This window comes from Wyeomyia smithii, chromosome 3, assembly GCF_029784165.1.
Source record: "Wyeomyia smithii strain HCP4-BCI-WySm-NY-G18 chromosome 3, ASM2978416v1, whole genome shotgun sequence".
Lineage (NCBI taxonomy): Eukaryota > Metazoa > Arthropoda > Insecta > Diptera > Culicidae > Wyeomyia > Wyeomyia smithii.
The window spans coordinates 132,329,729-132,344,017 of NC_073696.1; the positions used below are offsets into that span (position 1 = coordinate 132,329,729).

General features: G+C 34.6%; 2 protein-coding genes across 5 annotated transcripts in view; one reads left to right on the forward strand and one right to left on the reverse strand.

Annotated features, from left to right (window-relative positions):
- The window catches only part of LOC129727015 (uncharacterized), a 47,479-nt gene extending 34,284 nt beyond the window's left edge, over nt 1-13,195 (reverse strand). The window contains exon 1 of the mRNA XM_055684375.1: nt 13,102-13,195. The gene's annotated coding sequence lies outside the window, so the exon portion shown is untranslated. The remainder of the gene's footprint in view (nt 1-13,101) is intronic.
- Nucleotides 410-9,217, forward strand: LOC129727014 (alpha-1,3-mannosyl-glycoprotein 4-beta-N-acetylglucosaminyltransferase A-like). 4 transcript variants are annotated; one of them, XM_055684371.1, is made up of 8 exons: nt 410-685; nt 2,446-2,567; nt 2,626-3,465; nt 3,536-3,666; nt 6,724-6,811; nt 6,863-7,076; nt 7,138-7,396; nt 7,455-9,217. In XM_055684371.1, exons 1-8 carry the CDS (start codon nt 615-617, stop codon nt 7,482-7,484), a joined length of 1,755 nt encoding a protein of 584 aa, XP_055540346.1. In that variant the 5' UTR covers nt 410-614; the 3' UTR covers nt 7,485-9,217. The 4 variants fall into 4 exon arrangements, with proteins under 4 accessions (XP_055540346.1, XP_055540348.1, XP_055540349.1 ...); XM_055684373.1 differs by having other exon boundaries at nt 663-777; XM_055684374.1 differs by lacking the exon at nt 410-685 and adding an exon at nt 788-897.
- Nucleotides 13,196-14,289: the final 1,094 nt, after the last annotated feature.

The window sequence follows — 14,289 nt, forward strand, 5'->3', positions numbered from 1 at the left end:
ATGTATGGGAATATGAATGTTACTATGGGTGGCTCTAACATAGTAAAACGTAATACTCGCCACATTCAGTCAATCTGGGTCGATACATGAGGGTCTCAACTAGCACGGAAAAATAAACTTTCGACTTAAGTCGTGTGCGCGATGTCGTTAATGATTATTATATTTATAAAAGAAATTACCACCAACATTCAGCCACAAAAATTTTTTGGTGGTTGCTTTTAGAGGGTAGATTCACAAATTAGTAAGGTTACGTGAATTCACCCGCCAAGCCACTAAAATATTTTGTAATTTGACATGTAGGTGGCGCTGTTGATAGTTCACCTATTCGCCGCTAGGGGAGCTAAATAAAATTTTAGTGGGTGAATATTTTGGTGGGTAAATTCACGCAAGTCAGTTTGATTCAGATTATTTGTTGTTTTGTTAGGTTTAATAAACACAAATCAGAGTGCAAGACAGCATGATCGCTTTACCATCATAATTATTATTTCAAGCTATACCGAGCATAAAATATGATTCAAAGTGAATTTGGAAAGTTTGTAAATTATGTATTACATGTAATATGTTAGACCAAAAATTGTGTTTACTTAAAAAGGGATGTGATAGATAATACATGCATGCACATTCACCTCGTTTGGAATAGGGGAAACGAGATCGGAAAGTTTCTAAGTGGTTTTCTGAACAAAAGGTACGCACCTTTGTTTATGTTTGAAACTCGCTCACTGCATTTATGTTACATACTGGATGATTCACAATTATTCTTTTTTGTTATGTTGTTATGTAAGTTGATAAATCCAAATACAGTTTGAAATACCTCTGTGTGTTATAATTAAACCATAAATATATCATCCCAATAAACTATCCCTACCACAGGAGTAACATGGGGTTATAATCTATTTGGTATGGTATTGACATTTTACTTTATTTTTTGTTGCAGACCTAAGACGATACAAGTTTGTAGTATCGATAACGAATTGTTCGTGAAACTACCCAAAATCAAATATTTCCGGATGAGCTAGAAAGACTTCTAAAAAACCAGTTAGAATGTGTTGTGTAAGGGTTTGAGACTGCTAACCTGTGGGAATGTTTATCATTCAACGGTTTTAGACTATGTATCTCTTTGTTCATCGAAATAGCGAAGTTAGATGAGTTAACTGAGATTCCTCACCAATTAAACCAGCTGCTGTGAAGAGGTGACCATCCAACAGCCATAAATATTTTGGTTATACTACGAATGTTTATCGCAAGGGAACAACAGGCATGCTCTAGAACTATGATAATTTCGAGATATGTGGACCGAAATTACTCATCAAAAAATTATTTGCTGTTTTCGGTATAAAAATTGTTTGCATGGGACTCACTGAACTAAAAAGTTTCATCTGTTTTCAAAAATTTATCAATTTCAATGTTTGGCGACATTTTGAAATAAATGAGAAGTTGGAGGAAGTTAAGTTTGCATCATTACAACAAATATGAAGTCTGGTTGAGACTAGACATCAACTATTGCAAAGTATTGTGTCTTTGAAAATTCGAAGTTGGCCAAACGTAGTTGGTAGGTGCAGTTTTAATAAATGAATTTCACTGCAGAAAGTTCATTTAATTAAATTCAAATACAATATTTTCACCTGCATACGAGTAACCCCTTGAACGATAATAGAGCCGATACCATATATTATTTCCGCAAAATTACACTTTTCATAGCATAGCCCGAGTGAATATTAGCTAGTAGCCAAGAGCGGAACTCTAACGGAACAGGGTACGAAATGTGTATTTTCTATTACAGTAGATGAGGCGAGCAACATATTGATATTTGGTTAGATTGTTTTACCCGAAAGCAAACCTGTGTATTCCCGGTCAATAAGGTCGAATATTCTGTCGACCGTGCTAGGAAAAGTCACTCAGCTCTGATTGGCTGAAATCCTTGACAACTTTCAATAGTACCATAGCAGCAAATTGGCTGCATTTGGTCGAATGCGTAGATAATTTTTCAATCGATTGCTGCGAGAATTGCGATTAGAATTGGACAAATTTCGTTTTCGTTTTACTATCTTATAGCGGAACTTCCTTAGCGACATAGCTCTACGTCAAAAGGCAAATTAGTCGTGATTCAAATAGCGAATTTCTTTATCAGTTTTGGCCTACCACCTCACGTGCTTAGTTCGTAAACAGTTTTCTGGCATCTCTTGCTTACTTTCGTCGTAAATCGCGATGTCGTTTTTTTATTCCTAGGTAGATTTGCACTGACCCAGTGGAATAAATAAATTCGTTGAAAGTTTCAGCCATATAAAAAATGGTTGAGATAAATGTGGAATTGCACAATTCATTTTTTTTGGAACGCACAGAGCGGAAACAGGCTGTTTTTCAACACAGTCATCATCTTAAACTTTTTACAGCACTAACATTAATATAGGCTGTAAATATAAACTATAGTTTATATTTCAATTATAGAGAACATACTGCAACAATGAAATTGGGATTGACTTCAACACCTCTAAGGCAACGTAACTGTTTTTTAGCATCTATACTAATTTTGGTACCATGTACAATATTGTTTCTAGTAATAGGATCAGGTAAGAGATGATCTGATGACGTATATGAAATACAAATTACTATCTGAGTTTTTTTTAGATTTTTCAGCTGAGCAAACTATGGCCCAGCGGGTAGCTGAATTTCAGATGCGTATGCAGTATCTAGAATCCATGTATCGTGCGAAGCAGGAAGATGTAGCAATTTTATCACAGTATCTAGGAATGTCTAGTCAAAACGGAGATATGACGAACATGTCATTTAACTTAAACTTGCTGGATGGTTTAAGTGCAAACTCACGATCATTGATTCGAAATGTGTCTACTTCAGCTAAATTGCCTGCCAATTTGAGACTACCAACGGTCTTTCATTTTCTGCCACATTTGTTAGACGATCCTGCATCTCTTCGACCAGCATATTTGCAATCTAAGAATAGGCAGGGCGTTTCGATAGTCCTTGGTATACCAACGGTTAAACGCGACAAACAATCATATCTGTTAGAAACTGTGGACAATCTGATAGCAAACATGGATGATGACGAGCAAAACGAAACTATGATCGTTATATTTATCGGGGAGTCAGACATTGATTACGTGACGCAGGTAGCTAGCGGAATTTGTTCCAGGTTTTCTACATTTATCGATAGTGGATTCATTGAAATAATCGCACCTGCTGCGAGCTACTATCCAGACATGACAAAGCTAAGGCAAACTTTAAATGATTCCGTTGAACGAGTAAGATGGCGCTCGAAACAGAATTTGGATTTTGCCTATCTCATGGCCTACACTCAACCAAAGGGCGCTTTCTATGTGCAACTAGAAGATGACATACTTACAAAAAAAGGATTTATCAGTATTATGAAGAACTTTGCTCTTGAAAAAACCGCTAAAAAGGAACAGAGCCAATGGTTCGTTCTAGATTTTTGTCAGCTCGGATTCATTGGTGAGCAAAGAAATGTTAAATGTAACGCGTTGTTACTATTTCTAATATAACACGTAATACATTCTTGCAGGAAAAATGTTCAAATCCGCTGATTTGCCATGGCTAATTACTTTTTTTCAAATGTTTTTCAACGAGAAACCAGTTGATTGGCTACTTTACCATTTAATCTATACGAAAGTGTGCAGTGTTGAGAAGGATGCGGTAAGTACTAATGGTAGATTACAGCTCCGGCTGAGGTGAAGTGCGGATGTTTTGGCAGTTAGGCGACATCTAATAAGTACGTCACGCAATTTCAGATTAAATTTCACTCTCCCTTCCTCCCTAGTCACATTTTGTCACACATTGACGACCCCCCCCCCCCCCCCCGTCACAGCAGCTCCCCTCTCATATTAAAAATATTGAACCGGAAGTGCCCTGCCCCAAGGTGCCTGCTAGTAGGTCTTAAGGTTCAATACTGACCTTACAAGTCAGTAGTCGTTGTAAGTTGTAATCCCGGATCGAGACAAATTGTTATCGTCAGTAGGATCATAGTCCTGCGAAGTTTGTTTCAAAAAAATATTAGAGTGGATCAAAGTGATTGGTTTTCCAAAACCAAGTTTTGACGTGGGACTACGTCTTTGTTTACTATACTGGGATGCATCCTGTAAAATTGGAAATGAAACTGGCAAATGTTGCGTCAGATTTCAAACGTTTATAACAGCTTAACCACATGATGGATAACAATAACCAATATATTGTTGGATAGATAAAATGTATAACAATTTTGTAATATGCTAGTTATCAGGAAAATTTCATTGCTAAGCGGTAAAATTGATAAAAAGTTTCAATGACAAATTTACGTGAATAATGAACCAATTACATGCGAGCATTCCTAGCACAGACGACTTGAGTGGACACCATCCGTTTCCTGTGATATTCTCTGTATCAATATCGAAATAAAAATTGTCCCAATAGGTCAATTTGGTTTTGCTTCCATAAACTTAGACTAATATGATGTCTCTAAAGTAAAAGTTTTCCGAAAAGTTTGAAAAAGTCCCCATCCTTAAACAATTTCTAAACCTGCTTTCAGAACCTAATAAAAACTGATGTCTTGAAAGAAAACATGCCGGTAAAAGCAACAGTACCAGTGGAATAAAGAACCGCAGGTCTCTCATCGTCTATGATTGCAGCGGTACTTATTCGTACATTTCAGCGGTACACTTCTCTTCGTACTGCAGCGGTACTATTCGTACTGCAGCGGTACTATTTATATTGCAGTGGTACACTTTCGTTGGTACATTTCTATTCGTGTGCAATCGAGAAAAAACTGAAATGCTGCTGTTGATGGTGATTGAAAGTTCATCTCATAAATATGATTGCTATAAATTACTCAACAAGATTTGTAAATTTTTGCAACGGATATTTATTTAATTTTATCTTCGATAATCACTAAGTAATCGTGACTAGATAGTATCGAAAGAGTAAATTTCCAAATATACACATTTATAGAAGAGTAAGAGCCTGCGAATGCTTGTGAATTTTTGGTTTATTTACTAAGATTCATTCAGAATCTCTTTTTACATTTCCAAATTGTTAGATGATATGTTATTATTCTAAGCTTTACCATAATAAACGTATATTAGCTGCCTTCGTAATACAGCGAGTGTAGTTGTAGGCAAATGAAAAAAATTGTCGAACAAAAAACAAAAATGTAATTGTTGATTGTTACGTTTTTTTGTTGGAACTTGTATATAATTTTGTTTAACATATTTTCTTATGTTTGCAAATTATTGAGCCTCTGTGAGGGCTTCCATATTATTTTGAAAGTAAGATTTGATTTAATCAGATTTAATCAGATTTAATCAGAGTTAAATAAGACAAAACCAAAAAGTATTACAGGCAGAATATCGTCAAATATAAACGATATTCTTTCGAGTGTTGTTGAATATATTTCAAAAATTGATTTCCAGGGGAGGCTGAAAATAAAAATACGTACAGTCGCGGAGCAAACACATTGATTCTGTCAGCAGATTCTGTATATTTTGTAACAAAAACCCCTAATTACAGTGTTTAGTCCCACGTCACCATTTCATACAACTCTAGGGCTGTATACCTTGTAGTATTTTTGGTTCCTTTTGGGGCCCAAAACAATATTAAACTTATCGGAAGTTCATTCTGAGAACGAGCAACTTAATAGTGCTTTTAGTAAACACTTAATTTTAATTTACAATAAAAGAGTTGATTTTTTATTTGTTATTTTTTTCAAGAAACTTGAAGTTATAACGCAATTTCTGAGTTCAGAAATCAAGGATTCTATCGGGGGAAAACGGGACAAATTGGTTTAAAATCGGGGTACATGGAAGGATTGTTATTTAAAAATTATGAAGCATACAAACAATAATCATTGCTTTGACAAACCTGCCTCATTCTGTACAATATCTAGCATTTGAAGAAATTTTACTATTTTCTTTTTTTCTATTTAGAAAATTTTAATGCATAACTTCATTTTGAAACTTTTCAAAGGAGTATCGAGTTTCGAATCGGAATGTAGCACCAAGGCTTTGCTTTTTTCACCCTATGTGTTTTTAAAAGTGAAAACAGATTAAATTTGGGGATGATACTTTTGCAACTCCACTGTAATTGAATTTTTAACATTTTTCGCAACAAATCGCGAAAAAATTACGTGTAAAATGTTTTGAATGATGCCTGCTGAATAATTTCGAAAAAGACTAAAGAGTTGAGTGATTTCCACCTGCGAATAACGATGGAAACAATAGGCTGTTTTATGGGTATTAATTTTTCTTTTGATCAGAAATGTCGAAAGAAATACATATTCCACTGACTTATTTTTCAATCAGTCGATAGAGAATGATTCGAGGGAATGTCCGAAATTCAGAAAGCGTCCCGTTGATATAAGTCCGCCTAGAATCGTGTGTGATTTTATTGAGTCATAACATAAGTCATTGACATCGTTTAACCCTGGAAAGATAGTCTGATAGTTTAGTGACACTGCCCTCTTTTTTTTTTTTAATAGTGCGAATCCGTGCTCGTTTTCAAAAAAATGAACTATGGTATTTATTATACATGGATGTGTTAACACCGTAATGATTATTCGTTATTAAATTTTAAACAAAAACTTGCATTTTACATGATTTAAAATTCATGCATCAACTTAACGCCAGAATAAGATTATCATTCCAGGGTTAACTGATGTGCTTTGTACTTTGATTAAAAAATGGTTAAATTCACTTACAATTTCGTAATTATGCTCAATTTCAGAAAAGTTGCAAACAAGAGATGTCGAAACTTTGGATACATTACAAACCATCATTGTTTCAGCATATCGGAACAACTTCATCTTTAAAAGGTGCGATATTGCTTTTTCACAACATTTTATTAACTCTAATATTATTAACAGGAAAAGTGCAGAAGCTGAAGGATAAGCAGTTCGGCAAAATTCCTAACTTTTACCCGCACAACAATCCGCCGGCGGTAGTAAAAACTGGGATTCAGCATTACAAATCCTATACACTTCAGAAGGCCTACATAGGAGAAAGTTTTTTTTGGGGTCTAATGCCACAGCCAGGGGATTTAATTGAGTTCAAATTTAACAATCCAGTAGAGATTCAAAGGTTTCGTATATCATTGGAAAGAGGACAAAACAAAACTTTTTCATATAATATCATTTTTTAGATATTTATTTCGAAGCGGAAACTTTGAACAGCCTTCTGACCGCTTCTATAATACTACTGTAGAGGTGTTACCATATAATTTAGCTGAAGATTCTCCCGTTTGGAGTAATTATAATACCACGACCGATGGATTTTTAATTGTTGGTTCTTTCAATGAGTTCGGAATTGCTGAGGGTGCCATGGATGCGAAAATAGGTAAACTCAAAGAACTTCGTCTGCACGTTTATAGTGATAGCCAGAACTGGGTTATATTACGTGAGGTATTTATATATTCTTTCATATTACTCTGAAATATTCAATTTGTTTTGCTTATTCCAGATACTACTGCAAAATTATACGATTCGATGACGAAAACGCTATCGCATGTTAGTCCAATCAAAAGCCCGCCCCCTGGAAATTCCTCGAGATTTTTCGAAACTTAGTAGAATGTGTCTGAAAAAGCTTCAACGCAAAATATCAAAGCGCAATTTACGCTTAAACAAGACATAATAGATATATGACGAAGTAAAACGTAATGATTTTGCACATACTTGTTGTGGAATATGCTACATGATGATACACGGAAGTTACCATGATTGTTAGGTGATTAAAAAATGTTGAAACGTAAATATAACGTACGTATGTTATCGTATGTTATTCTGTCATAAATGTCAAGTTTCAAAGCAGTATTGTCTCATAAAGGTTACGTGTGTACAAAAGCCCTGTAAGTAAAGTTTGGATGGCTGTCACTGACATGTTCCCATCGAACCGTCAAATATAGAAATGAGAAGAATTTTCATATCGCACTCGATTGTAATAGTGAAGAAACAGTTTTAGGTACAATGTACCCATTATTGTTATTTACACTACAAACATGAGTTTTTTCTGTTTCAAAGCACGAACCATTTTCGTCGATGACTCATATCGACTGAAAAATACAAAAAACTCATGATTTTGAAACGGCGTGTTGTTTGATTTGAACATAACCTATAAAAGCGCTTCTTTCATTCAAATTTTGCACAGCAAATTCAAATGATAGTATAAAATGACCAATTTTTTTGTACCAAATTAAAAAAACGAAGACAAGCTTCAAAACATCCTGGGAATTTCAGTCATCCAAACTTTGACTGTAAGGTTCTGAGGCCTAAGCACAATGGATCCGGTTAACAATCCGGGTTTTGGCAGCTATATTAAATGTATAAAATCTTCTGTGGCAAATCTCAAAACAGCCGACTTTAATTTGTGGTTGGTAACTTTGAACGCCACATCGATCGGAAAGTCATTTCCAAGGAATAAAACCAATCACGCTTTGCGGTTGATGGAAAAAAATCAGTCGGTGTTTACAGATGAAAATTCACAGTATTTTTTCGAAAATTGTTGCTTCACTGAAACAAGTGAGAATTTCATGACACGGTATGTATTGCAACATCAAACGAATCTATCCAGTATTTAAAGATTTTATCAAAGAACCGCTGTTTCAAATAAATTATGGTTATGTTAGTCTTTCACAGAAAGAACTACATACGATCTTCTTTTTTTTCGGCCGCCAACTACGTGTAGCGCAAATACATAGAACAGAACTAAAAATATAATAAAATCGGCTAAAACTTTTCAACTATCATCCGAAATAATTGCGCGTTGATTTTCCGTTTTGCGTGAGCTTCAGTGTTTAGTACAAAACGAATAAACCAGATTGAAAAACGGAAACGCATACTGCATTTGCTTGGGCCTTTAGTGTGTACCACATTTGTATTGTCATTTATAAGCAAGCTGAATAGCAGTAACTCCTTTTTTAAGAAGTTTTGTTTTCAAAGGATCTGCCGAAAAGACATTTAGGTATTGGGCAATGAGTGATAAGAAACGAAACTATAAAGCACTTTAACTCCTACTTATGTTGTGTGATAAAGTATAGTAAAAGTACGATAATACGCTACGCAATATATTAACGGTCCTAAAATATTGTGCATGTGAGACTGTTGTACTTCAACACACAATTGAATATTTGTGATGCATGCAATGATTTAACAATTCCTAAATTGTACACATAGTTTTAATATTATTGGCCATGTTTTTTAAATACATCGAGTTTTTTTTATTCTCAATACTTTTTTATTACAACCTTATACAAAGAGGAATCCGAATGAATAAATATACAGCAACTAGCTGGCCCGGCAAACTTCGTACCGCCGCCTTGAGTTTTATTGATTGTTGTATTGCAAAAACTGAAATATCTAACTGCTGCTAAAAAAACATACCCAAGATATGTTTTAGCACTGATTTGTTTTTAGTTTTTTTTTTTCAATCCAGCGCTCGTAAACATTATGAAGCAACTTTCAACCTTAATCAAATTATTTCAATACATTTCTGAAAATAAACAGTCATTCTTTTAAATATTCTGGAGGAAATTATTACGTTATTTATTCAATTATTCAAAATCTTGGCTTAATGCAAATATAGTAATACCCTTCTGCCTGGCCAATCTCACTGGAACAGAGTTTATAAAAAGCTTCAGAATTCTAAATAATTCAAGCTTAAAATTCGGAATATACGAAACATGTGAAAGTGGTCAAGGCGGTCCTAGCCACTAAATTCTATTTATTCCACAATGTCGGGGTCCGGGCCACGTGAACATGCGACATAGAGCTGTCCATGTAAGAAGCATGAATACTCGGAGTTTATGTCACAAATTTCCAGTGACTGTTCTTGGGGTTTATCAATAGTCATCGCGAATGCGCGACGCACAGGAAATTGCAGACGTTTGAAATTAAACGGCAAATCGGTAGGAGTAATCGGCATACGCGGGATTATTACGACTTCTCCTTTGTAGTTTCCTGTCAGAATTATCGCTTCAAGGACATTTGCCATCGGGTAGTGGCAGCAATGCATCTGTAAATTTGACCTTGAATCTATAAAGTAGTAGTATTTGAAAATATTTGATTGGCATTTTTCTCTCAATTGAGTGTTTAAGTTACTATTCTTTATTTTTCTTTTGTTCAAGACTCGTTTAAAGATTATGGAAACTAAGTGTGTAACTGACGATTCTGAGATATATGGAGCGTCGAACGTCAGCACATTTCGAGCTCGTCTTGTTCTTAACCGATCAACTTCCCTACGGGACTCGTATATTTCCTGACTTTCTAATACTCTACCTTCAGTGTTACGAAGCCTGACACTTTTTTTGACCTGCTACTACTCGTGTCTTAACTAGCAAAACTGGAACAAAAACAACGAATTTAATTTTAATTCAACGGCATGTTAAGTATTTGAACATTCAACAACTTCATCTGAAGAAAAAACACTTCGACCACAGCAGAAATTTGTCAAGTCAACTGGAAGATATGCAAGAATCAGTTTGATCATGTAGATTAGGAAACATTCCTTTTATAACATACCCTTAGCGGCACCTTCGTTAGGAAGCATTCCTACTACATGTGGAAGAAAATTTATCGAAACCAACTGGAACCAGCATGAATACTCCTCAGAATTCTTGCAAAAACACATTATTATTTTTTATCGTTTATGTTCATTAACTTGTTTCTTGTTTCGAACTTTTCCGATCAAAGGCAACAAAAAATCGTTACTCACTAAAACTCACAGTAAACCTCTCAGAATTTTTAATTTGTTGACTACCTCGCGTAACCCAGTTTCACAGCAATCTTGCAATTCTTGCAACGAAGGGCGGGAAATATCAAGGGTTGGTTTTCAACGTTTAATAATTTTTCCAGTTGATTTTCGTTATTGCCATGGCATAGTGACAATTTGGTTTTGTCCTGAACAAAAATTCTCGCAAAACCTAATGGCCAACCATTTTTCGGGTATCTTTTTTTTTCAAACATACATGATACCAATTGTTTTTCACGTGACCATGCGACATAAAGCTGTTTATGCGAGAATATGTATGTTTGAGGTTTAATGCCACCAGTTATCAGGGCTTCGGGCATTATCGAATATCACGCAACTGCGGAGCGCGAAGGTACATACAGACGTTTGAAATTAAATGGTCAATTGGTAGGTAATATCTGGATACACGGAGCATCGAAATTTTCGCTTCAATGACATTAATATTTCATCTGTTTTTTAGGCAGATCTGCTGCCTAAGCACAGTGCAATTGAAACTTCGCAACATTATAGTTTTCAATCCAACATTCAACAATTAATTGTAAATCCAGAGATTTGTAGGAATGCAATAGTGCCTATTCAACGAAACATGAACAGAAATCAATGTTTTTGAGAAGTAAAAATTACACGTTAATTTTACCAGCTAACAGAATCATTGCAGCATGTGCAAATGTCAATGATCTAAGTCAGTGTGCATTTTAGAGAAAATTGAACAGATTGATTGGATCCGAGCAATGATAAATTAAATCATCGCACATGTAGTGTTATTCTTGTTCTTTCTTTTCATTTATCAGATAAATAAAACGATTATTTGCAACTTTGTTCAAATAAGCCAGAAATTTAATTTACATTATCAAGCATATGCCCTTGAATGAAATCGAAGTCACGTTGAGAGTATTCACATGCATGTCGAGTTTGTTGCTACCACGCTTCTTTTGCATAGTAGGCAGCGAAAACGAATATCACTTTGTGTGAATCATTAACAGGTGCTTGTTTACTCAACAACGACGCCTTGATAACGACGCTACAACAGCTTGTCTACCGCTCATAGCCTGCAATCATAGTAATCTAATGACGTTGTTCTTGGAGTAAAAGGCGGGAAAAGGCGAAAATATATATATATATATATATATATATATATATATATATATATATATATATATATATATATATATATATATATATATATATATATATATATATATATATATATATATATATATATATATATATATATATATATATATATATATATATATATATATATATATATATATATATATATATATATATTTTTAACTTTATCAGTTGATTATTGTTATTTTTATGGCTTATTAACTCGTCGAAGATCAAGACAAAACCAAACACAAAAAGAATCATTCAAATCCGTTGATTCTATTTCGAGTGAAACGCCGTCTTACAGACACCAACTTATTTTTATTTAATAGAAGAAGATGTGCTAGTTTTGATCTTTTTAGTTGATTGGCTCTACTGCTGTTATTTTTTTATGTTTTCGTCTAACACCAGCATGTTCATTAGACCCAAACTATACCTGACTAACGCGGCCTGATACGAACTTGATTTTTTCATTTTATGTTATTTATCCACGAATTGACGAGTTTGCATACCCGAGCGATTTATTACGCAACATATTTCGATAATTTCTGAAAACCATTTCCTATCTCTTAAAAATTAGACAAATGATTTGAAATTATACGTTGCATGAAACGTGATAGTTATCAGATACTCAGAAGCCTTTTCCTTTACCAGTAGATGAATTCTACGTGAAACTTACATAATAAACACTAGGGTGCCAATCATTGTATGAAAAAAAGTGACTAGAAAATAAAAAAAACCTATACAAAATGTTCACCTGCCCGAAAAAACACCCTGTGCAAAATTTCAGCCCAATCCGACTTAAAAAGAGGTGGCGCAAAGCGATTGAAGTTTGGCCTTTTTGAAATCCGAAAAATCACCCAAGTGGGGGAGAGAGTGGATTTACTTGAAATTTTCGGTTTTCGTAATTTTTTTTGATGCTAAATGACTTAAAAACGCATGAAACGTCGAAAACTGGGCTCATCTGAATTTTTTTTTAAATCGACTTTTCAATTGTGGAAGGCGGAGTTTAAAACGTTTAGCATTTATCTTTTGAAATTGATCACTAGTCTCTCGAAGTAAGCTGTATAATGATATACACCATGATGTGTAAAGACATGGTGTAACGATATGTCAAAAGCAGAATCGGCCATATTGGAAAAAAATGCCAGCGAGTAGGTTTGTTTATAAACAACTAGGGCATAAAAATTATCGCATCTCATAATACATCATTTGGATGCATTTAAATTATAAATATGGCAATGCTACATACCTTGATACCAATATTCATTAATTTAAGAAACAATTTCCAACTTAAAACACTTGAATTTGCGGTATTCAATTTCCTAGTTAGTGAGGATATATCAACAAACACGAAAAAGTTATTCGCTGTTGCATAGTGATGCTTCGTCTCCAACCCTCCAAACTGAAAAAACGCTTCCTCACCCCGTGCCTAGTTTTTGGTCAAACCGTTACACCATATTCTACTCATCATGGATATACACTATAACCAGCATCGAATGCATTATGTTTCACTAGGGTGTTTCATTTATTCGACATAGGGTAATACATGTTATTTTTATTTTTTTTATTTTGTTTGGAAAATCTACTCTCTAGCAGTGTTGCGAAATTTCGACACAGAAAAATGACAGTGATCAAACAGCAGTTTCACTCTCACTCACTTCAAACTGATATTGAGTGTCACCCAAGTCAACTATCAGTCAATAATCATGTCAGTCATATAAATGATATATTGATATATGAGGAAAAATATAAATGATATATCTTAACTAATATCAAAATTATTTTATCTGAGCAAATCTATTGCATGAAGTCTATGGAGTAGATAGGCACCTTCATCCTACACCGCATAAACATCGCTAAAGCAACATAGCGTGTGCGAAATCACAGTATTGCTGCTAGTCAGCATTACCACTGTCAACTGATTGGCGCTGCAAGCAATTATCACTGTCAGCTCGTTCGTGTTGATACTGATATTCGTAGTGTTTAGTTTAAACTGAGAATCTATCACTGACAGTGAAAATTTGCAACCCTGCTCTCTAGGACACTTGTACTTGTTCTTTCGAATGCTGTACCAGACAATTTATTCGTTTTATTTACCACAATAATGATCATTGCCAACACTTGATCGAACACACATTGCTCGGCTTATATAATCGGACAATAGACTATATCGATGTTATTCAGCGATAATGAGAGTATAGGTAACTCAACCAGATACGCAACTCAATAGACTCGTTGTTTTTAGGTTTGCGTCGTTTTGACAGTTAGACCATACATTTTCTGTCAAGTTTACATCATCAGAATGGATCGTTGGCTGATAGAGATTTGCTACGACAGTACTGCCGTTCTACGCATAGTTGTCCCATGTTACTTTTGGTCGATTTTCGTTTTTTATCACCAATGAGTCTATTTTTATGTATATTTTTAAAAAACTTTC

Bases quoted from the DNA above. Each gene is read 5' to 3' on its own strand.
- LOC129727014 (XM_055684371.1), top strand. From the start codon at position 615: ATGCACATTCACCTCGTTTGGAATAGGGGAAACGAGATCGGAAAGTTT. The intron at 2,568-2,625 runs GTAAGAGATGAT...AGTTTTTTTTAG, and splicing joins GTTTCTAGTAATAGGATCAG to ATTTTTCAGCTGAGCAAACT. The intron at 7,397-7,454 runs GTATTTATATAT...TGCTTATTCCAG, and splicing joins ACTGGGTTATATTACGTGAG to ATACTACTGCAAAATTATAC.